Raw genomic sequence first — 24,426 nt, 5'->3', positions numbered from 1 at the left:
GCGGCCAGATCCTCGTGGCGTGTGTGGATTGATAGAAGTTGCCATGTGGGATTGTGTTGTGTCCCTCATCTGCTGGACCCATTGAACTCATCCAAGGACTATTTCTATATTTTCCCTGGCGTCGGATTACCGGGAGACACCCCCGGACTTGTTTCTGCTGTTATGGACTCTTTGCGGACTAGCAGAATTACCTTCATTCGTGCTGTTCCATTTTCCCTGTTCAATCCAACGAGATTTATTTGATCATCGGCCTGGTGTCCCTTCCTGCTCTGTCACACACCCCGTCACAGTGACCACTAAAAATTTAGTTCTCCAGGCCACCTGGAATGCAAAACCACCACAGAAGGTTGTGATGCACCAAGATTGCCAAAGAAACACTGCTGTGACCTAATAAAATAGTCTGCAGGAGGAACACGATCCACATTGTTGCAGATCTATTATTGTGGACATTTGTGTAGATACTTCTGGATTTTTTGAAAATATAACGTTTATACACCTTGATAGTTTGATCTCTATCAGTTACTGGTCATTAATGCCACAACAAGCTTCTCTCAAACTGTTTAATTAAAAAAAATATAAATAACAAAACATTGACAAAGGCAAAACGTTTGTACCAGAGTAACCTGTGATTTTAGTTACATATAAAAAACATCTATATGAAGAAGTTACTGACATTTGTAAAATACAAAAAGTAACAAACAAATGTAACATTACACAAAACATGTTGCTCATAGTTCCTGCCATTAGAATGAGGTCTGTATGTAGTACACTAAGATGGCACGGATCATCCACAATCAATGGAGGACTTCTGAGATATGAAGACTTTGAATTGATATTGCGTGTCATGGTGCGCAGGAGTAATGGCAGAGATCACATGGATCAGGTCACACAAGGAGGCAGGATCTGCTTTGAATGGTTTTTCCAAACAAAATACATTTTCATCAATAGATCTTGGGATAAGGCCGGCTTTCTTTCAGCTTTCCCGGCCCATTAAGATACTTTGTTCTGCCCTCAGCAGTGCAGAGAGAAGTGCACCTGCGCAGGAGCGCAATGGAGGAGACTGTGTATATGACATAGGACGCGTTATCCAAATGAAGCAGACCAGGACGCCATTCACAAAATAGGAGGCGTTGTGCCCAGATCAGCAAGGCCCAACAGACCAGGCTGCCCCTCCAGTGAGAATAAATGCTGTTTTTTAAATTATTACAGACTGGCCTGGGGACTTGTATACAGCCTTGTGGAATAAGGTGATGGAAGGTGAACATGATGGGGGACGACTACTGGGCGCTTCACAGAGAAGGTCCACAGCCTTGTATAAGACAAAAGGGAGCGAGAGAAGCTTTGAAGGGAATAGGAGCAAAAATTAATTTCCAATAATGTTGCCGAATGACTGGTGAACACATTTTTATATATAATAGTGTAAATTTGTGGGTACAATAAAGAGGTCTCTTGTACATGTAGCTTATACGCAATTTTGTGTGCATTTTTTAGGGGGGCAAAATCAATACTTTTGGGTGGGCAGGGGGGGTCAGGGCATAAAAAAAAATAAAAGTCAGTCATTGGATTTGAATAAATTTTCATAAAGCCAAATTTTACATACCTGTATCATTATTCCAAGACCTATTAAAGTGTATATTGTTCATGTGATAAACCCTTTACTGTTTTTGTTTGTAGCGAATATGTTAATGTGCAACAGATATTATACACACACACATAATATGCATATATAAATAGAATAGTAAACAACTATTTCAAGCCACTTAAAGTGGTAAAGTGCAAAGAAAAAGAAATCCAACTCGTAAATATTAAATTAAAATTAGTTCCATCAAGTTTGCTATAACCTAAGGTCAGCATTGGAAGACAGTATGATTATTTAACAGACATTTGAAGAGGAGGCCGGGCATTTGACCAGACCTTTCTATCAGCCTTGTCCAATTGTAATCTTCAAATCTACAGGAGAAGACTGATGGATGGGCCTAGTTACATGTGCTTTCACCAGCAGCCATTGCATGGAGTGGAGAACTGTGCAGTCTGTGAGGATAAAGTGTCAACTGTATAATAGTAAGTACCACAAAAATAGGTCCTCAACACATCTGATTAATCTTTATTTTATGTGCCTGACCTTATTAACTTATTCTGCAGCCACAATAGACACTGTAATACAGCAGCCATAAGAGATAAATAGTGCAAAATTTTCAATTACAACTAGTTTGCTAAATATTTTTTTCTAGGTCATAAACGTATGAATTCAAGAAAAGTAACTAGCAACTAGCCACAAAAGGTGGACAAGCTCTAAGTGTGAGATAGATATATATAATCTCTATCTATATCAAAAACACCCAACCCTACCTAAAGTAAATTTTTGTTTTTATTCTCTAGGCACATGGGACAGTAAAAGCGTTTTCTTGTTGTAACAAGTTTGTCATCTTTTTTGATATTTACACATGCTAAGTGAAACCATGATTTGCACAAGGAACATTCCACCATATGTTCATGTGCTTTGTACACGTGGCAAAGGCAGTAAGTTGTAAGAGTTAACCTTTTTTTATATATTTTCTGACGAAGCTTGGTTTCATAAGGAAATAATTCCAAACGACCCTTTTCTAGGCATAAAATTAGATGACTGCGCATCTCAGCCTGGTTAAATTCTACACTCTTTAGATCTACACCTTCGGCTAATGCCACTGCATTGGCAATTGCAAAAAGCCCACAATCATTTGCTCCATTTTGTTTCTGGCAACACATAATTGTAACATCCAGAATTTTATTACAGCCGTGGAAAAGTGGTTTGTACATTTTCAAAATTTGTTTTTTCAGAGTGTCAGAAATGGAAGAGGAGTGCAATGAGTTAAATACAGTGACCGAATTGTTGTTACATGCTGAAACTAGCCAATGTGCGCCAACATGGTGGATCTGGATGATATGGCTGCCAGTTACCAAAGGAATGTCAGAATGGGCCAACACTACTGTGTCCATCAAACCTGATACTTTAGGGCATGCTTTTATAATTAAATTCTGGCACGCATTAATTATATTATCGTCTAACCATTCTTGCTCGGTTATCAAGGCACGATCCCTGAAGCTCAATTTTATATTCTTTACAGTGACCCACACACAATCCAGCTTTTCTGTTGGGGGTGTTTGTGGGGTAGCCCCTTGTCCATCTACATTCACAGTTTCCCATACATCAGCTGTTTTATTCTCTGCCTTAGATCCTACTCTGTGAATGTCCATGTTTTTTTGTTTCCCATATTTTCTTACAGGAAGCTCCTGTATAGCTTTTGAGACTGTTATTTTTGGTGCTGGTTTCAGTGGCAAGCCACCTTCTTGGGGGATTTGTTCCCGTAATTGTAAATACAAATTACTTAATTCAACAGTGAGATGTTTCACAAAGTCTTGATTGTCCAAAAGATATACTGAGTCTATAAATCTTTTTAACACTTTGACACAATGGCGAATCAAATAGGTCAGCCGATTTCTCCTCCTAGAGGGCAATTCGTGCAGTGTTGGATCTGAACGGACACTATTTTGTGGTCTACACTCGTGTTCTTGTAAACCATTGTCACAATGCCTAGTGTTTGTGTCCACAAAACAATCACTATCCAGGATAAAAAGGGGGTTTTCAGAGTATGCTGGATTAATGTCATGCCACTGCCAATTTGCAACACGCAAAATTAAACACATGTGTTTACATGGTAGCAGAAATTTCTGCCAGTCTTTGCATGTGCAAGTGGGCCCATCCAATCCAACACAAACAGTATGCATTTTTTCTAAGTCAATTGCAGACTCGCTTTTAACTTCAAAAAGTCCCTTATCAGAGTCCAAACATTTAAGGTGTGACAAATCAAGGCCACTGTAGTAACGCTGCATTACATGGTCAATGAATCCACGAGGCCGATTTTTTAAAAACGATGGGACTTCTACGACGTATTTTCGGTAATAGTCAGAACTCGTTAAATTCATCTGTACGTATCTGTGAAAATAAAACAAGTCAGTTAAAAAAAAAAAAGCTGTTAACCTGAAGGTATAGGGTGAATTGACAGGTTAATAGGGTTTGGAAGCCGCACTGAAAGCCCTGCTGCTGTGAGTAGAGATGGGCAAACTGCTCGGTTTTACCCGGGTTTGTGAGCGGGGTTGCTTTGTTAAAGCAAACTGCTAATAACCATACTGATTATACTTACCGAGTCTGCGTTGTCTTCCAGCTCTGCTGCGGTGCTGCATCACTTTCGGGGGGAATAGTCACGTGACTGGCCACAGCCAATCACATACACTCAGAAGATAAGGGGCGGCCCAGAAGTGACGCAGCGATTCTTCACAGCAGGAAGAGAGAACGCCTACCCAGTAAGTATATTAGGTGTAGTAACTATTTGCTTGCTTTAACGGAGTAACCCCGGTCACGAACCCGGGTAAAGCCAAACAGTTCGCCCATCCCTAGCCATGAACAACTGAAGATGTTTCCTTAGCAGTGCATCAGTAAATAGTGCGCAGTGGCTGTAAACACATCCCGACACTGACTGACAGCTGGCTGTACAGTGCATCAGTAGAGAGGTTGTGGCTTCAAAATCTATCATTTGCCAATGGATGATGTGGATATTCATGTGATTAAAACAAAATTCTAATTTCATTAGTCTGCTACAACAAACAGAAAAAAAAAATAATTTGAAGTTGAAACACTCACTCTGGGGTATCTATACACCCATTTTTTGTTTTGTCATTTAAAAACAAACAAAAACAAATACAAGAACCTGTTTAATAGTAATAAATGAAGTTTTAAAACATAGCCTTCAAAAATTATGTGAAAAAAAAAAGCATTATATTTTGGACTTTTTGGTCCCATTCTTGGTTTTGCATAAAGTGGTTGTCCAATGCTTGGACTACTCCTTCTCACTCCCCATGTTCAACCCCAGAATAATAAAGCCTATACTCCCCTCTAGTGCCAGTCCGGTTCCAGTGATGTCCGAACTCGCGTTTCCATAGCCCAGGTGCCATTTTTATGACATGTGAGCTTCACAACCAATCATCACCAGTTTCCTTCTCCCCACCTTCAAATTCTTAAGTGAACTCTGCATCTGCCACCCACTTCATATCAATTGCTCCTGCATACCAAGGCAAGGAGAATGAAGGTGGAGGTGACTAGTCTCGGACCTTGCTTGTCATAACAATGTCATCTAGGCTCCAGGAAGGATCGTTCTGACATCGCTTGAACAGTGCCGGCCCAAGGGTATTTTTTTCTTTTTAGATGGGTGCGCACATGGAGAATAAGAAGTGGTTGTCCTACAAGTGGACAACCCCTTAAAGCTGGAGACACACTGGGCAAAATGCATGCGATATACTCGCAAGAGTCTCGCATGCCTCACCTGGCACGACCGCCAGCTCTCTGGACAGGAGTGTATCAGGTGCATGTGTTTCTGTAAAGCTGCTGACCCGATCCTGTCCAGAGAGCCGGTGGTCGTGCCAGTTGAGGCATGTGAGACTCGTGGGAGTATCTCACATGCATTTCACCCAGTGTGTTTCTGGCTTTAAAGCAACATTCCATGCTTTTTTTTTTTATTTATTGCACCACTGGAGTGGTGCTTTAAATTTAATTCCCCTGCCTCTTGTCTTATACTTACCCTCCCGACCCGTGGCTTCATCCTTTAAGTGCCGCGTCACTCCTATGGCAACATCTTTTGTATAGAAGTCCGAAGTAACCTCACAAGTGTTCAATGCAGTATGAGAGGCAGATCTAGGCTCTCGTAAAGATGTATTGATTTGTGACCTACAGCAACCCCATAAAAAACTGGAGCTGCTGGCAGATCCCAAATCTCCACTAACTGTAGTAACGCTGGAAACAGATGAAAACTGAGGCAGGTGAGTGTAAAGACTGGAGCCAGAGGCCTTGCATTTAAGCACCACTGTACTGTTAAAAAAAAAAAAAAAAAAGATAAATTGTGCTTTAAGTAATGGGCAACCCGAAATACGATCCATGATGCCTGAATCACAGGCAGCATAAAAGATACTGGCTACATTATATTGTAGATATCTTGGTTCATAGTAACTCTGTAAAGCATGCTGGTACCATGTGTCTTAGATGACAAGTGCTTGAAGCACGTCTGTCCACAGAAAGCTTCTGTACATCACACTTCAAAAACTGATAGGGAGAGACCTGTCAGTCATACAGAGCAGGACAGGGAGAATAGTTTGGGGAAGGACCTGCTGTTTGCACTTGTAATCTGAGACACGTGGTTCCCAGCATGCTTTTCAGAGTTACTAAGAAATGCTGCAACATCCTGGAGTAAGATAACACATCTGCAATATAATCTAGCCAGTATCATGTATGCTGCCTGCAGTTCGGGCATCATGGATCTGATGACAGGATCCCTTTAAAAAGGAATATTCAAAGATTAAATTGATTTACTAACTAGAAAAAAACCTATGTGAAAAAATGCAGGTAAATGGGAGAAGAAAACAGCTAAAAAATATTTAACACTATTGGTAAGGTTAAGTTCATGATATGTATGATTACAGGCATACACTAAAAAGTACTGAAAAGGACTTACTTTTGATACATATCTGTGAAAAATTCAAAATGCAGAACACGGATCAACTGGCTTAAATTACAGTTTTTCAGACTTGATAGATAAGAATGCTTCAAAGTCTGATGTTGCCTTTCTAGACCATTGTTGGTATTGATTCCAAATTGTTGTGTCCCAGTACGATACACATGTGCCCATTTCTTGTAAGAAAAAAAAAATCATGTTAGAGCATACTGATACGGCAAAGCAGCCCTATAAAGTAACAATTAAAAATAAAAAAATGGTGTTATGAAGACAGATTTTACTTACAAGATATAGATAACATACAGCTTGTTATGCCAAGCAAGCCTTTAACCCTGCTCTGCATATTGTAAAAACTATGTTTCTTTGTACTTGATGCAAAAAATATATGTTGTTTTGAGTAAAAATTTACTTGCCTGTGATTAGGTAGTATTTTCAATCAGATTTGAAATATTGGATATTAATATAATCATAATGACCCATAAAATAAATCTATAGTATCAATAAATCTAAAATCAAAAGATATTTGTTGGTTTACCTTTATATCCGGTAGCCATTTATGTGAGAACCACATTCTCAACATCTTATTTCTCTTCCAGACATTGCTAGATGTTAGAGTAGCCAAGGCTGTATCATGTTCTTCTCTTGAAGAAGCAAGAGCTATGCCCCGAAGCAAGGCCAGAACTTCTTTTTTATTTTCATGAACACCATGCACTTTTTGGTTAACCCATTCTGTCCAAGCTTTCTCCCGATGAAAGTCACACAACTTTATGTCAGCATCTAAACATAATATTTTAAAGAAAGTTACAAATTAACTAAACTATTACTTGTATCTAATATTTAAAGGGGCTGTCCTCTACTCAGCCAACCCCTTCTCAGTTTCTAAATTTACCCACAACAAAATAATACCTACATAATTTCTGGCACTGTTCCAGAGGTCAGCAATGGCTCTCCCAGTGCTTGCATGACATCCAATGTGTTCAATTAGCAACCGCTTCACTCACCCCTCCTAAGAAATCAGAAACCTGAAGTAACAGCAGTGGACACTGGATATGTCACACAATACCTCCCTGCAAGCAATGTTACAAGAGCTCCAGGAGAGACAGTGCTGAAACGGTCTCCAAGTAGTGGATAACCGTTCTAACCTATGCATGACCAAAAAAGGTCCAGAGCACCACAATAATGAAGATTTGCTTAAAAATGTGTGGGCCAGTACCCAACATTTCATTTCAAAATATCTATTTTTAAACCATTATCAATGTAACTACCTTTACTCTAAACTAACAAAACACTTATACTTATCTAGCTAACCCCCCCTTTTTTGGGGTTGAGGAGGGGGGGGGGTGGCGGCGAGGGGAGAGAGGGAATTCCTTCACTTTGTCTTGTCAAAGAACAGGATGTCACAGGAGACCAGGGTTGCAATTACATTTCTTCATCATCCCTCACCTGTACTGGAACACAATGCTATCAGGAGGAGGGGCTGCAGTTATTTACTATAGGAGTCTTGACTCTCAGCCGTCACAAGACATCCTGGATAGTGATGAGTGAACTTTGCTCGAACGTGTTTGCCCATTTCAGATTCGGCAAGAACATGGCCGATTCAGTTTGGGTTGGTCAGACAAGACCAATTTCCAAAAAAGTCAGCGAACAAAGGTTTGCTCAGTGAGTGATCGGATTAAAAAAAGCATTACTGCGTTTAAGTGATGCTTTTCTTCTACCTTCTGACTGTGTAGGATAACGGGTAGGATAGCGGGTGGGATGTGTTTGCATGTGTTTGTTGAGAGGAGGGGTGTGGGAACAGTAGTGTCAGACTATTTTTTTTCTCTTGCACGGCATTTTCTGTGTGCATGTTGCAGGTCAGCCGCCAATCAGGGCGAATAAAACATCCATAAGTTGAAGACACAAGGGCTTGTGTCATTTTATGGCTGTTTCTTTAGATACCAAAATCACGTCTGTAGGGATATAAGAAGCAGACATTTGCAGTCGCCACCATTTTCAGTGTTACTGGTTAGACACATTGCTGCTGCACTCCGTACAGCTCCATCCGCGTTACACAATTAGATAGCTAGTACTCCATCGCTTTTTAGCATTTTGTGCCGAGAACAAGTGTAATTCCTAAACCTGTGTGTGTTGCCAAAGCTGCGGTTTTTTTTGCATTCAGGAAGCGATTGCCATATCCATCAGTTTCCCCTAAAAAGGTTGAATTTGGCCTCAAACAAGTGCTTACCAAATCTGTGTGCAGAAAAGCCGAGTGGGAAATCCTGAGTAGGGATGGGTGAACTTGTGGTTTTTACCTGGGTTCGTGACTGGGGTTGCAGTGTTAAAGCAAGTTAATGGCTAATAATCAGGCTGATTATACTTACCATGTCCGCGTTATCCCGTTCAGCTGTGCCGCGACGCTGTGTCAATTCCAGGGAGAATAGTCACGTGACTTGCCACAGCCAATTACATACACCAAGATGATAAGGTGCGGCCTGGAAGTGACGGAGCGATGCGTCACACCAGGAAGAGAGAATGCGCACCCGGTAAGTATATTAACATTATTAACTATTGGCTTACTTTATCGCCGCAACCCCGGTCACGAACCCAAACAGTTTGCCCATCCCTAATCCGGAGGTCGTGGTGGAAAGGGGAAGGGGAAAAAGTTTATTGTAAAGGGGAACTAGTCTTGGTGTTGGAGGTGTATGTGGGGGTAGGTGCTACTGGTAATATTACTGAAAGCAGTAGTAACCAAACATTGGCTTATCGTCGTATCCCAAGCGAAGTGACAACTTCTGTTACTGGATGGCCTACTCCAGTCTCTGTTTGCCAGCAGCAGAGAAATACGAGTTGTGGATGAGGCCCAGAAAGAGCTTTTGCTACAGTTAATGGAAACCACTGCATCAAGTGGCCTGTCCTGTTCCTCCACCCCATCATCAAACAGTACAGTCCTCAGAGGTGGCGCCCCAATTACCCATGTGTCACACTCACAAGTCTCCAACCGCACAAATGACTGGGGAAACACAGATGACGGCTTCTGCTGAGATGTTCACACATTATATTCCATGGGCATCAGAGGTCTGCTCCAAACATACTCCAGAGGAGGAAAGCATCTGAACCGATGCCCAAAATCTTTTGCAATCTTTCTCTGGAGATAGAGGAAATTAGGTTCTAGCAGAAATCAAAACCCTGGTTGCCAGACGTTAACCCCCCGGGGTAGAGTTGATGGCGATGATGAGAGTCAGATACCTGAGGAAAACCCGCACTGTACGTTCAGAGCAGCAAGTGTAGGAGGGCGACTCATGGCGAGGAGTTGGACAACAGAGCGGATGATGAGGTTTTAGATCTGACTTGGAATGAGCCCAGAGTAACGCAGCTGACCAGCTCAGCAGAGGAGGAAAAAAGACAGATTTTGGTAAGAACTTACCTGTAAAATCCTTTTCAGCGAAGGAAGGAAGAGGGACACAGATCCATTACTAGTGGGTAGGCGGAGCTCCACAGGATAGTTCACCTCAGATTAGAAAAAAGTGACGACCGGCCCCTCCAGCTTAGACTCCTCCTACTCCCATGTCCTTCAGTCCGTACACAAGCTAAGGAAGAGCAGACAACACCAGCGGAACAACACAACCCCCTCCGAAAATTCAGAAATGCGAGAGAACAGGTTATGCATATAACAGAAAAAACACACAGTCCCAGGCACTACTCACTGGACCTGACAACTGCGATGAGCTGGCAATGCTGGAACAGAGCCCTAGATCGCCGACCCCAGCCCAGATGACCGCCATCAGAGAGGAGTCGCGCCGCATCTGGAAAACAATAATACACTTCTGCCATGGGAGGGTGCTGTGTCTCCCTTCCTTCCTTCGCTGAAAAGGATTTTACAGGTAAGGTCTTACCAAAATCCGTCTTTCAGCAGCAGAAGGGAAGGAAGGGAGACACAGATCCATTACTAGGGGGACGTCCCAAAGCAGTCCAGAACTCAAGGGTGGGAAACCGTGGCAGAATCGCCAACACCCCAACAACTTAGGCAAGCGCGCAACAAGAGCCGAAAACGAGATAAAGAGATAACCTAAAACCGCCGCCTGCAGGACCCTCCGTCCCAAGGCCGCATCGGCGGAAGCACTCACGTCCACTTTATCAAATTTAGTAAAAGTGTGAACGGAGCGCCAGGTAGCCGCCCGGCAGAGCTGCGCTGCCGAGGCCCCCTGACGAAAAGCCCACGACGAACCAACAGCTCTCGTGGAATGAGCTCGAACCTTAACCAGACAAGGCTCGCCCTTGAGCTGGTACGCCTCCAGGATAGCCGAACGTATCCACCGAGCTATAGTATCCTTGGAAGCCCGCACACCACGCCGACGACCAGCAGGAATCACAAAAAGAGTGTCCGACTTCCGAAACCCTTGCGTGATTGTAAGATAGAACTTCAACGTCCGCACCAAATCCAACGCGTGCAAGGCCCGCTCCTTTGGACTCTTCGGTTTCGGACAGAGGGAGGGCAACACAATGTCCTGATTGACGTGGAAACGCGACACCACTTTAGGCAGAAAATCGCAATGGGTACGAAGCACCACGTGATCTGAGTGGAACTCCAGAAAAGGGGGCGAGCAAGACAGTGCCGCCAACTCAGAAACCCTTCTCAAAGAGGTGACCTCCACCAGGAAGGCCACCTTCCAAGAAAGCAAGTAAAGCGTAGCTGAATCCATAGGCTCAAACGGTCCATGCTGAAGAGCCCCCAAGACTAGATTGAGCCGCCAAGGAGCCACAAACGCCCTCCGAGGCGGAAACTGACGTGCAACCCCACGAAAAAACGAATGCACATCCCTGCGCGAGGCAATAGCCTTCCGAAAAAGCACGGATAGTGCAAATACCTGACCCCGCAAGGTACCAACCGCCAGACCCTTGGCCAAACCACATTGCAGAAAAGCCAAGACGTTGGGAATGGAAAAAACCCTCGGGTTCCTTGACGATCCAGAACACCACGAATAGAAGGCCTCCCAAGTTCTGTGATAAATGCTAGTCGTAGCTGGACCTCTGGCCGCCCGCAAGGTGGCAATGACCTCGGCCGAAAACCCCCGACGGGTCAAGATCTCGGTCTCAAGTGCCACGCCGTCAAACGAAGTGACTTCAGGTCCGGATGGCGAATGGGCCCTTGGGTTAACAGGTCCGGGCGAAGAGGCAGTGGAAACGGAGGCGCCGCCAGAAGAGACCAGCATTAAATACCACGCCCTCCGCGGCCAATCCGGCGCCACCAAAATCGCCAAAATTCGTTCGAGTTTGATCTGCCGGATCACCAGAGGAAGCAAGGATACCGGCGGAAACATGTAGATCAGCTCGAAATGGTCCCACGGGGCTACTAGAGTATCTACCGCCACAGCCTCCGGGTCCCTGTACCTGGACGTGAACGTCGGAATCCTGGCGTTCAGCCTGGATGCCATCAAGTCCACTTGGGGAGTCCCCCAGCGGGAGCACAGCAGTGCAAAAACTTCCGGATGAAGACTCCATTCTCCGGGATCCACCTGCTCGCGACTGAGGAAGTCCGCCGTGATATTCAGCACTCCTGGGATGTGAATCGCGGAGATGGCTGGAACCCTGGACTCTGCCCATACCAGGATCCGAGAGACCTCCATCATGAGTCTGGAACTCCTCGTCCCTCCCTGATGGTTGATATACGCGACAGCTGTCGCATTGTCCGTCTGAATCCGGACCGGCAGACCGCTCAAAGGGACTGTCCAATGTCGGAGGCAGAGAAATATTGCTCTCAACTCCAGGATGTTGATAGGCAGAGACGACTCCTCTGACGACCAGACCCCCTGAACCCAGAGATCGTTCCAAACCCCCCCCAGCCAGTCAGGCTGGCATCGGTGGTAATGACCGACCACCGTGGGAGGAGGAAGGATTTCCCCAGGGATAAAGCCTCCGGACGTAACCACCATCCAAGAGACTCTCGCACCCTGCGGGAGATACCGACAGCGATCCAGCGAAGCCGCCAATCGATCCCAACGGGTCAGAATAAGATTTTGGAGACCCCAGGAATGAAATTGTGCAAACGGTACCGCTTCCATTGCCGCCACCATCAGACCCAGAAGGCGCATACACTTCCGAAGGGACATTGCCATCGCCAACCTCATAGCCTGGACATTGTGACGAAGGTTCGCTTGTTTGTCCGGAGGCAGGGACACCACTGCCCATACCGTGTCGAAAAGCATCCCCAAGAACAGGATTGACTGCGACGACTCCAATGACGACTTCTTCCAATTGACCAGCCACCCGAAGTCCTCCAGGTGCTGAAGGGAGAGATCGCGAGCTGTCACCGCCACCTCCGCTGTGGGCGACACAATTAACAGGTCGTCCAGGTAGGGGAGAATCGTAACTCCTTGCCTTCGATGGAGCGCCATGAGCGGCGCCAGAATCTTTATAAAAACCCTGGGCGCCGAGGCCAACCCGAATGGTAGGGCCACAAACTGGTAATGGGCCTGACCTATGGCGAAACGCAGGAAGCGCTGGTGAGCCCTGCCGATAGGGACATGCAAATAGGCGTTGCGGATGTCGATTGACACCAAGAAATAGTACTGTGACAGGGCCGCCACGACAGAGCGAAGAGACTCCATACGGAATTTCCGGGTACGAACATGAAAATTCAATTCTTTGAGGTCCAGAATGGGGCGAAACTTGTCCTCCTTTTTGGGGACCACAAAAAGGTTGGAGTAAAACCCCCTTCCCCGGTCCTCCGGCGGAACCGGAACCACCACACCCTGCTGCAGAAGAGAGTCGACCTCCCGCAGCAGTCAGCTTGGGCTTGGACGGGATGTGAGACTGACGAAACCTGTCCGGGGGTCGAGAATGAAACTATGAAATAGCCTGCCGACATAACCCGCGTCACCCAGGTGTCCGATACGTGGGACGCCCAAACCGACCCAAATTGTAGCAGATGACCTCCCACCCGAGAGCCCTCGAGTGGGTTCCTGGCGTCAGTCCGCCTTAGCGTGCTTTTTGTCAACCTCCCGTTTGTCCTGACGGAAATGTTTCCAGGGTGTACTGTATTTCTGGGTTGTCTTTCTGGAAGACGAGGGACGACCCGATCTCCAAGAGGGCTGACCGAACCGTCCCCTGGGCCGAAAGTACCGACAACCACTACCGGCACTTGACTTGCCAGATGTAGAAGCCGCTGCTTTCCGCTGCGGCAAAGCCGTATCCTTGTCCTTGGCCATCAGCTCCGTGAGGTCCGAACCAAAAAGCTGACCGCCCTTGTACGTCAGACTCCACAAACCTTGTTTGGATACTGCGTCTCCAGTCCACTGTTTAAGCCACAGTGCTCTCCTGACTGTGATGGCCGAGGATTGAGCCCTGGACAGAACCGAAGTAGTATCCCGCACTGCGTCCCTGCCATATCGGGCCGCCTCTTCCAACAGCTGGAAGAGCCTTTCCACCTCAGACAGCGGAGTCCCATCTTGCCACGCCGTCCGCAGCTGATCCAACCACCGCAGAGAAGCCTCACCAGCCCACATGGCCCCCAAGGCCGCTCGGAATCCATGACCCGCGGCCTCGTAGATGGACTTCGCCGCTAACTCTGTCCTTCTGTCCAAAGGTTCCTGTAGACTCGCCTTCCCTTTAAACAGGAAGCAAAGAAGATTTGCTCAGCTGAGACAATGGTACGTCCACTTCAGGAGAGGGAACCCAATTAGCGATAGTCTCCGTGGAGCAGGGATACGGGGCATCAAAAAACCGCATCTCCTGGAAGCGTTTATCCGGACACAGGAGTTCCTTCTCCACCGCCTCGTTAAGTTCATCGTGCGCCGGCAGCGTCGAACGAGCCCGACGCGACTCCTGATACAGCCGGGCCGACTTGCCAGGGAGCCTCGTCACCTCTTCAGACAGCTGTAACGCCTCCCGCATAGCCCCAATAAAAGAGTCCACGCGGCCCGAAAGAGAAGCAGAGCGACCCTGCCGATCCTCTTCATCAGAATCTGAGATCTCACCAGCAGAGTTTGTCGGTGATTCCGAAGCCTCCGACACTGCGCGGAGGAGACAGCGCCACCACAGGCCTGTGGCGCTTCTTGCCTCGTGACGTCGGTTGGGACTTAGCTGATACCCAATGACCCAGGAGGTCAGATAGACTGTCAATGGAGCGTGTGAGCGCCTCCACTTTAACATCACTGAGACCCACGACCAGTGTCGAACCTGATGCCGTCGAAGACCCCGGCGCATCAGATACGCGTGACCGATCCTGAAGCGGACCGGGGGAGAGGTCCGCGCCCCCTAGTCCCTGATACGACATGCCCCCACACAGTTGCGAGCGTCGCAGATAAGGCGGTAATAACCCCTTACAATGGGTACAGTAACCGAGGATGTGTGATTCCGCTACCACAGCCTGTTCCTACACAGAAAATCACCAAGCACTGAAGGGTTAAAGCTCCTCCTTAGAGGGAGAAGAGCTACCCCAGCTGCCTGCAGAGCAAAAGTTAACCTAACAGACTAGGGTGATTCACCCTCTGATCCCAGAAGCATGCACATCCAGAAAGGGTTAACTGCCCTGATGAGGCCAGACCCCGTTCAGAAGGGGTTAGCGCTGCTGACCACGCAATATACCTTTGACTTAAAAGGACAGAGATGTGCGAGTCCCAGAGCCTCCTCAGCAGAGGTAGCAGCGCCGGATATAGCACACCCTGTCTGCCTTAACAGGCCAGCAGTAAGGTGCTCTGCGCTGCAATAGTGAGAAAAAGGAATCTTCTGCCTTAAAAGGCAGAAGTGACTCACCAGCTGGCCGCGGTGACTGCTCTTCCCGGTGTCTGGTGGTGTAGAGAGCAGGGAGCAGGAGGCGCTGCACGAAGTATGGACGCCTTCAGAAGGACCCGGAAGAAGAAGGGGCTGGGTCAGCTCCAGCGCACGCTTCCTGCCTGAGACTAAGATGACAGGCAGCAGAGAGGCGCGAAGCCACGCCCCACGCCGCATACTAACGGAGTCCGCGGCTCCTCCGTCCCTGCTCCCCTGCTAGCAGAGAGTTACACAAACGCCGTATGCAGCGGTGATATCCTTCCTGCAAGGACAAAACAGCAGTCACCACTTGTAACAGTGGCTGCCGCCGCAGCCGCTGAAGCACTCAGACCTTGAGAGCACTTACCCAGCTGAGCGCCACAGGGACCCCCAGGGATATGTGGCGCCGTGGCCCTTTGCTCCCCCCCACGGCGGAGCGTGCAGGGACCCCACAGAAGCGGTGTGCGTCTCCGCCAGGGAGAGCCCTGTATCCCCCGGGGCCGGCAGGCTTCTGCGGGGACCTCCTTAGGGGGTACGCAGATCTGCCAGGGGAGGGTCAGGGGTCCCAGCAGCGCCGAGACCCCCTGAGACCTCTAGACCACGGGGGGTCCAGGTCTCCGGAAATGATAAAAGAAATTTTTTTTCTGAGGAGCTGCCAAGGCAGCGACTATCCTCTGCGACCTCAAATTTTAGACTGAAGGACATGGGAGTAGGAGGAGCCTAAGCTGAAGGGGCCGGTCATCACTTTTTTCTAATCTGAGGTGAACTATCCTGTGGGGCTCCGCCTACCCACTAGTAATGGATCTGTGTCTCCCTTCCTTCCCTTCTGCTGCTGAAAAGGAGGTTAGGTAGTGTGTCACCCTGGCCTGGATGCCACAAGTGTAATTAAAGCTGTGTCTGAGAGCAAGGGGGAGGTTCTCTAGTCAGGGGAACATTAGCATGCAATGCCTCCTGTCTCAGGCCAGTAGGGAGAGCTGGCTGCCCCTATAAAAGCTGGTACTGGGGGCAGGGTTAGGGAGAACTTGATGGCCTGTCTCAGCACTGAGACTTGTCCCAGAGCAGAGCAGGGACAGACAGTTGCACTGCACCTAAGAGGAAGTGTGGCAGGAGGAGAGCCACAAGCCAGAGACAAGAGGCGAAGCAAGCCTGTCTTGGCAGATAAGAGACTGACTTTACCAGACTTTGGTGTCTGAGGCTGGGAGGATTCTACATCCTCCAGCAGAGAACCAGTCCGCAAGGGACTGTATATTCCTTGGCCTAAGAAGCCTGGAGGCCCTGCCACAACCGAAGGGACCAGTAAAGCCGTACAAGGCTGGGAGCAGAAAGGAACCCACGTCGCAGGCCATACAGGCGAGAATACACGGAAAGCTCGGAAGCGTGGGCTGTTACCCTATAACGAGGAGATAGCCAGAAGGAGCGCAGAAAGCACGGTAGGCCTACAACCTCACCCTGACCAGGGCCAATTTCCCCGTTGCTCTCAGACATCCAGGTCCCCTCCTAGCTGGGACTGTTTATGGGTCAGTTTACCTATTTTAGTAAAGACCCTGGACTGCAACTTGTTGTCTGTGTGCTCCTTGCTCCTCCAGCACTATCGGCACCGGGACTCTCACTACCATTGCTCCCACCATCCATTATACTGCCCTGGGGCCGCACTCTTCCCGTGGGGAGTCACACCATCCCAGCTGCATATATCATCAGCCCCAGCGGTCTGCCCTGCAGCGGCGGTTCCTAATGACCGCAAATCCACGGGTGGCGTAGTCGGACATTATCAGCAGAACGTAGCAGACTACCATTGGCCTGACCACCCTGAGCCACGGAACCGGGTTGCCACTACTACTCCCATCGTTCCCCCTATTGCCCGGATCCGAGTGCCCCAAGGCCCAGGGGGCGAGTCAGTAGCATGTTCCCACAGAGACTGAGGGCTGCAAGCCCGACAAGCGCTGCATCCTCAGCCACAACTGTTTCTCTGGACTGATTACAGACACCGAGCACACCACTTGTTTGTAAACCCACCAGAACATCTCAGCCTGCACCTCCTTCACAGTGCAGCAGTTTGTCGGGTACATCCTAATCCACCCTCTGTCAGTACAGCAGCCAGCCCTCAGTCCCGCAGGTGTGGTCATTGAAAAGATTATTTTATTCAACACATCCCGTTTGAAGTTGACCATCTCCCATTTGTTGGCCACGGAAATGCTGGTGGATATAGATGGTTGCTGCAAGCTGATGGCCGTTGCAGACACCTATTATCAGTTTCCCAATCGCCACTACTTTTCAAAGAAAGCTGTGCCTGCGATACATTAGCATGTCGCAGACATTACTTGTACCTTGAGAAACACTGACAGGGTGCATATCACTACTGACACCTGGACGAGCAAATATGGCCAGGGGCGTTACATCTCCCTCACTGGCCACTGGGTGACTCTGGTGGCTGCGAGGCCAGGCGGGGGATGGGGCTACTCCAAGTCTTGTGGATTTCAAGACTTGGGACAAACTTCTGCCTGCACCTCTTCATCCAATGCTTCTGCCTCATCCAACTCCTCTAGGGCCTCCAGCTGCACCCTCGACTTCTTCCTTAATGTTGTAACAGTTCAACTCCCCCCTTCCCCCCAACTCTGTACTGCACTGCCAGGGCTCTCCGCCATTAGGCAGTGTTTAAATTAAAATGCCTTGGAGATGCAAGTCACACAGCTGAAGAGTTGTAGACAGCTATGCAAGCCGAGTTTGACCAATGGATGTCTTTGCTAAACCTGGAGCCAGGGAAGGCAGTGTGCAAACCTGGTGGTGGCTCTACACTCATGCCTTGCTCACATCCTCAACCTTGTCCAGCAATTCCTACGCCACTATGCCGGCCTGGATGAGCTGCTTCACAAGGCACGGTCGCTGTGTGCTCACTTCCGCCATTCTCACCCCACGGCTCATCTACTAGCATCGCTACAGAGGTCTTTTGGACAACCGGTTAACCGTTTCATATGCAATATGCCAACACAGTGCAATTCCACTCTGCACATGTTGCAGCGACTGTGGCAGCAGCGACAAGCCCTGGCATAGTAAAGATGCGTATAGTGACTCAAAGCAAGCTGAATGTGGTGCAAATGAATGTTCCAGAGTGGGCACAGAACAAGGACCTCTGCACCCTCCTTCACAGTTTCGAAATGGCTACCAAGATGGTTAGCACTGACGATGCAGTCATCAACATCACTGTTCCACTCATCTACATGCTGGAGAAAACTTGGAAAAATCTACAGGATGAGGTGGTGGTACCACAGGAAGAGGAGGAGCAAGAATAGGAGGACGTGGAAAGGGGATGAAGATCTCAAAAGGTCCGGACTCTAGTCACACAGCCAGGTGGCATGTCAAGGTGGAGTAGAGCGACAGAGGAGCTAATGGTACCAGACAAACTGGTGGTGAAGATGCAGGAGCTGAGGAACAAATGGAGGAAGATGAGGATGAAGAGGTGTTGGGCACAGAACAGTCAGGAGATAAGGAAGAAATGATTTCCCTTTCTGTTGTCCCAGGTTGGCGGGAGAGAACGGAGGAAGCAAGTGGAAATGTTCTCTCTCCGCAACACAAGGACTTGAGCCTCATGTACACAGACACATGAGCGCCTTCTTGCTGCACTATCTGCAATATGATGCCCGTATTGTTAGGATTTGAATTAACGACAAATAATGGCTTGCGACACTGTTGGATCCGCGGTTCAACAGTAAGTTTAGACAGATACTTCCTGCCCTGGACAGGGACGCATGCTGGAGTAGCCAAAAAAAAAAAAAAAAGCTGCTTGTATACAATCTTAGGACTGATTTTCCCCAACACAGTACTGAGGGACACCGTACGCATGACAAATCTACACTAACAAACCGGGGGGACGTTGAGTCGTCACCATACATTGCTTCTGCTAATGTTTGTGTCAGCAATTTCTTGGAAACGTTTCACCAATTTTTTCAACCAGCCTATCCACCAGTATAAATGAGTACAATTTTGACACGTAGTGAACGATTGGAGAGGATGGTGCAGGAGTATCTAGAGTTCAATATCCATGCCATTGGCAGGAAGGGAGAAGTTGGACCCTTTTGCATTTTGGGCTTCAAAAAAATGGAAGAATGTCCTGAGCTTGCCAGTCATGCCTTGGAGGTTTTGTCATGTCCGGCAGCAAGCATTTTTTCAGAACATGTCTTCAGCGCTGCTGGCGACATCCTGACGGATAAGCACATCCGACTGTCCCCTGAAAGTATAGACCACCTAACTTTCATCAAGATGAAGTCATAGATCTCCAAGGACTTTTCCACCCCAGTAGTGGACTGCTCTGAGTAGACAATTTACTTTTCAGTATGCTGCATTGATATTGCCATTCTCCAAATTTTATTGTGGGCCACTTGATGCCATTTTGGTGGTACCTGGCCCTAATTTTTTGAAATGTGGAGACTCGTTTTGGGGGTTTCCTTGTCTGTTTCCTGTATTTAGCAGGGCTGAGCACCATGCCTACATCTGAAGCTTGAAATACTGGGCCAGGCCTTTTCCATGCATGCATAATGATGAAAATTTTAACTCTGGAAAATAGATGGCACTTTTCCTTGTGTCTGTCCCAAATTTGAGCTGTGTTTGGCAGCTTTTGTGCCCATTATAATGTGTTTTGTAGACCCTTGATTTTGCCTCCTTTTGTTTTCAATGGGATTCAGAAGCTCGGCGAACTGTTCATCGAATAGTGCAAGTTCGACGAACCGAATTAGAGTGTCACGCGTGGAGCAATTCACGTGGACTGCGGAGCAGACAACATGTGACATCGAGCTTCCAAAGGCTCGCCCATCTCTAGTCCTGCATCTTGGGTGAAGGAAGGTGTCAGAGGTGAGAACAGCACCAACAATCTGCTTCTGTCACCACCCTCAAATGAAGTCAAAAGGAGCGTAGATAAAAGCAATCAGTGACACTAGAAACATCCTGTGATAATAGTTTGTTTGAGGGTGGTGATAGAACCTGTGGACTAGTGCTGATGTCACTGACTTGTATGTCTGGTCCCTGAAGAAGTAATGTTTCACAGTTAGAAGCTATAAAAACAAAAAATGGCACAGTACTGGCCTCTCCCGCAGCTTCTATCAACATGGATCCTGGATGTCCTCAGATACAATAAACTACATAAAGTAACTGCAGCCCTGCCTCCTGTTCCATTAGTGATGGATGTTGCTGAAAAGTGAGTGCATCCACACGCATCTTTCAAGGACTGTAACACTCTTCTCAATCCAAATACTACGGGAAGCAAAAAAAAATATTTATATAAAAATGTAGGGATTAGAGTGATAAGTGTAAGGTCTTGTGTAAATAATGTTAGTGACAAATGCTTGGGATGTTAAAAGATAACCTTTTATAAAGTTTTTTTTATCTTAAAATTACCTGCAAATACTTGTGCGATGGCATTTATTTCTTCTAAGCAAAAGTCAAGCATGAAACAAGATGGGTTCCAAGTTGGATTCCAGTCCTTAATCATTTTCAAAGCTTCTATGATATATTCAGTCCGTTCCTGTTGAACCACAAAAGCAGCTACCACAGTATAGCACACATTTGTGCGTACACAAAGAAAATATAAAGGTAGTGCATATCTTGTTGTCCTGTAAGTGGCATCAAGCAGTGTAATACTATTACCATAGGTTGAAAGGAGTCTTTTTTGCCAGTGTCTTTGATAGCACAAAAGAAATTTTTGCTCATCTTGGTCTTCCCCCTTTACAGAATGAGGACGACAATAAATGCTGGCTCTATTATCTTCTTGTTGCCACTTAGAAACCAAATCCAATACCTTGCTTTGGTCAAACACAGAGGTAGTGGTCCCTTTAGAAGTTCGACCCATTATATTTGTGATGTCCTTCAACGTGGGATAATATCTTCGTCTTGAGGATTGTGGAAGATCAAGCCCTGTGAAGAGCTCTTGAACGACAAAATGCTCCACGAGTTTTTTGATATCTCTTTTTTTACGAATACCACTCTGGTAAAGCTCCAAAATTTTGTCCACAACTCTTGGGTCGATTTTTTCACGGATATTAGCTACCTAAAAAATAATTACAACATTTTTTTTATCAGTCATATAAAAAACAAACTTTATATCGAATCCAGAATTAAAGTAAACACAACAAAATCTCATATTAACTTACATACAGATGGAAGATATGGATCAGATGGTTATCATCTGATTTAAGCTAGCTAGAAAGTGTCAGATAGGTTACTGAGCAGTCAGAGATGGTTGGGTCTGACTACTCACAAATCCACAGCCTGGGGTGTGATATGGTGGACAAACTCCAAGTGAAATTCATTATCTGTATTTGTAGAGGTAAGAATTCCGCGGTGTCATGCTCCATGTTTTTTTGTGTGCTGCTTTAACCTTGAAATGCCATTGTTAGGACTGTGTATCCTGTCTTACTGCAAAGAAACCCTTTTTATTTTTTATTGTTTGGGGATCACTTTATGGTGCTTTAATAAAGCAAACTGGACATTTTAAGTCGCTTCACGTGCCTACCTCAACCGCCACAATAATATAATATATACAGTACTAACAATTGAACCCTTCTACGCCCGGGTGGCGAGCATTTTTATTGGTATATGGTCTCCCATGCTGGTATGTGCTGCCCCCCTCCTGTCTCCACCATCCTATCCCGGTATGCGTGGCACCCCTCATCCCCCAATCCCGGTATGCGTGGCCCCCCTCACACCCCAATCCCGGTATGTGTGGCCCCCTCATCCCTTTCACGCTGTACACAAAAAAAAAAAAAAAAAAAACACACTTATATTCACCTTTCTTCCCTGTGCTCCAGCGCTGCAGCGTCCTGTTCTGCCGCAGGCCGGGGGAGGAGTGCGGCACCGGAGCACAGCGCTGTCCGGCGCCATTTTGCTGAACACTGCAAATGTGTCTTCAGTAAAATGGTGCTGGATAGCGCTATGCGCATGCACCAATCCAACACCTCACTCCTGCCCCCGGTCTCCGGCCAGAAGAGAGGCACCGTGGCAACGCTCCTCCCGGTCAGGTAAGTATGTCAGTATGGCGCCAGAGATCGCAGTATGCGTTGTGTCTACGCATACCGCGATCTCCAGTGCCATACACTCCTCTTACCTGTAAAGGGTCCATGCCTGCTTCTGTCTGGAGCCAGACTGAGCGTCATGCATGCGCAGTCAGGATAGAGATAGAGACACATATATACATGTATATTATACACAGTCACACTGTGGCGGTTGAGGTAGGCACGTGAAGCGACTTAAAATGTCCAGTTTGCTTTATTAAAGCACAATAAAGTGATCCATTAAGTGATATGAATTTTTTAGCAAGAGGTAGACTTATGAGGGCCACTTGTGTTGGCACATTATAAGTATGTCCATTTAATATACTTTATTTGGAAGCCAAATAAATCTAAAAGGATAATTATGTGCAATGTAGAAAGAATGACAGATGTAGAATTACATGAAGAACACGGCAGCCAATCACACAGCTCATCCGCTCTAGCACTGTAGATATTGTTTAACACAGGTACTATAGTAAATGGCGACCAAATTGGTGAAAGGGAACCACCCATTAGATAGTTATGAATAATAATCCATATTATGATATAAAAAGTTTTTAAAGACAATATGGACATTTTTTGATAAAGGTGGGTTGAATCGGTGATCTAACCTCCAATTGTCAACATGTTTTGAAACACAATCCATTACCTCTCCAGCTATAGGGTGGTTTCTATGCTCTGACAGTTTTGGAAACTGAACAACATAACAGTGTAAAACTTTGTTGTCTTTTGTAATCTCTTGATTCATTTTTTTAGATGCCATTCTTTTGTGCCAAGCTGTGTTTCTTGTGATCTAAAAAAACAAAAAAAAAAAGAAAAATACATAGATGTAGTTTCCTTTCTCTTGACTATTTTGTGAAACTAAGCCATTTTATAAAAAAGTTAAAAGGAACATTCACATATTAGAAACTAATAGTTGAGGCATCAAGCAGTGCTCAGCATTAAAAAAAAAAAGATAAATGGACTAAAATGTGGCTCAAAATTGTAACTATAAAAAATAAAGCTTTGAGAAAACAAGACACACTCAGCCACAAATATGTCAAATTATAAATGTGGTGCAAGGAATTAATTAAAACACAATGTAAAATTTGTTTATTGGGAGGAGGTTACACATCAACTTTGTTACATACCTGAAAATCCGGATATCTTATGATATGATATACATATATTTTGGCAGGACAATCCATTTTTTTAGTGGCCTGGATTAGCTTTCTACATTTTATGTAACCATGATCACCAGTCTGCAGGAAGAGCATGGAAATTTTACAAAGATTAAAACCAAAATATTTTCAAAGACAAAATATCCAAATTCTCTCATGTGACATTGGGGGAATACATGACCTTTTGTTATTGTTGGTGGCCACTAGGAGGTAAGGCATTCTTCAGGGAGGAGGAAAGGGGGGGGGGTGAATTCATAATTTTTGGAAAAACCATGATAAATGTTACATAAACTAAAAGCATAAATTTTAAAACCGTACACGGAAGTACCCATATAGGATGTTTATCTAGAGCAGTACATTTTCAGTATGTAATAGATGTAAATAGGCTAATGTGTAGATGCATTATGGGTAACACATGACTTGTAACGCAATTTGACTGCACATCAAACCTGCAGGTCTGTAAATAGCATTAGAAATCATGATGACAGCTTACCTTTAAATAACAAACAGTAATAGTATGCTTATAAATGTCATTACCTTTTTATATATCATCTTCATATTAAGTGGATCCATAATTGATTGTAGTGCAATCTGATGTACTGTGCTGATTGTAGTGTGGTCATCTCAAAGAAACTTTGTAGGAAGAGGGCAGGAAGATGTAGGACAAGCAGATTTGACTGAGTGAATGGTGTTTCCACTGTAATTGAACAGCTTGCCCACCGCACACCAGGTCATAACATGGACGTCAGACATATTGCCATCCGGAACCAGAGACAAAGAAGACTTAACTACGATGCAAGTTCAGATTGTGTGTCTTGTTTATCATTTATAAAGGTTTAATGTTATATATCAAATGTACTGAGTATATGAGGGGTCGGCATGTATTATTCTGGACATGGTGTGTAGTATTTATGAACTTTGAAGTGTACTATGTGGTCAGTATACATTAATAATTCTGTTATCTGT

The 24,426-nt window shown here is 46.1% G+C and overlaps 2 protein-coding genes across 5 annotated transcripts in view; one reads left to right on the top strand and one right to left on the bottom strand.

Annotated features, from left to right (window-relative positions):
- Nucleotides 1-24,426, top strand: part of TMEM131 (transmembrane protein 131) — a 255,588-nt gene that overhangs the window by 7,696 nt on the left and 223,466 nt on the right. The window lies entirely within an intron of this gene.
- LOC141208379 (uncharacterized) lies at nucleotides 547-24,418 on the bottom strand. Its single transcript, XM_073664552.1, has 7 exons — nucleotides 23,998-24,418; nucleotides 23,431-23,541; nucleotides 22,950-23,093; nucleotides 20,652-21,300; nucleotides 7,075-7,316; nucleotides 6,540-6,715; nucleotides 547-3,973 (listed from the first exon to the last, which is right to left on the bottom strand). Exons 1-7 carry the CDS (start codon nucleotides 24,031-24,033, stop codon nucleotides 2,350-2,352), a joined length of 2,982 nt encoding a protein of 993 aa, XP_073520653.1. The 5' UTR covers nucleotides 24,034-24,418; the 3' UTR covers nucleotides 547-2,349.

This window comes from Phyllobates terribilis, unplaced genomic scaffold (genome assembly GCF_046119375.1).
Source record: "Phyllobates terribilis strain yellow unplaced genomic scaffold, ASM4611937v1 Scaffold_2__4_contigs__length_985480577, whole genome shotgun sequence".
NCBI classification, from domain to species: Eukaryota; Metazoa; Chordata; class Amphibia; order Anura; family Dendrobatidae; genus Phyllobates; species Phyllobates terribilis.
This window is presented reverse-complemented; position numbering and strand designations above follow the sequence as displayed.

Excerpts from the sequence above, each read along its gene's own strand:
- LOC141208379 (XM_073664552.1), bottom strand. The coding sequence starts at position 24,033 with ATGGATCCACTTAATATGAAGATGATATATAAAAAG. Across the intron at positions 23,542-23,997 it reads TGAAGATGATATATAAAAAG|ACTGGTGATCATGGTTACAT; the intron begins GTAATGACATTT and ends CTCTTCCTGCAG. Across the intron at positions 7,317-20,651 it reads CATCGCACAAGTATTTGCAG|ATGCTGACATAAAGTTGTGT; the intron begins GTAATTTTAAGA and ends TATTATGTTTAG.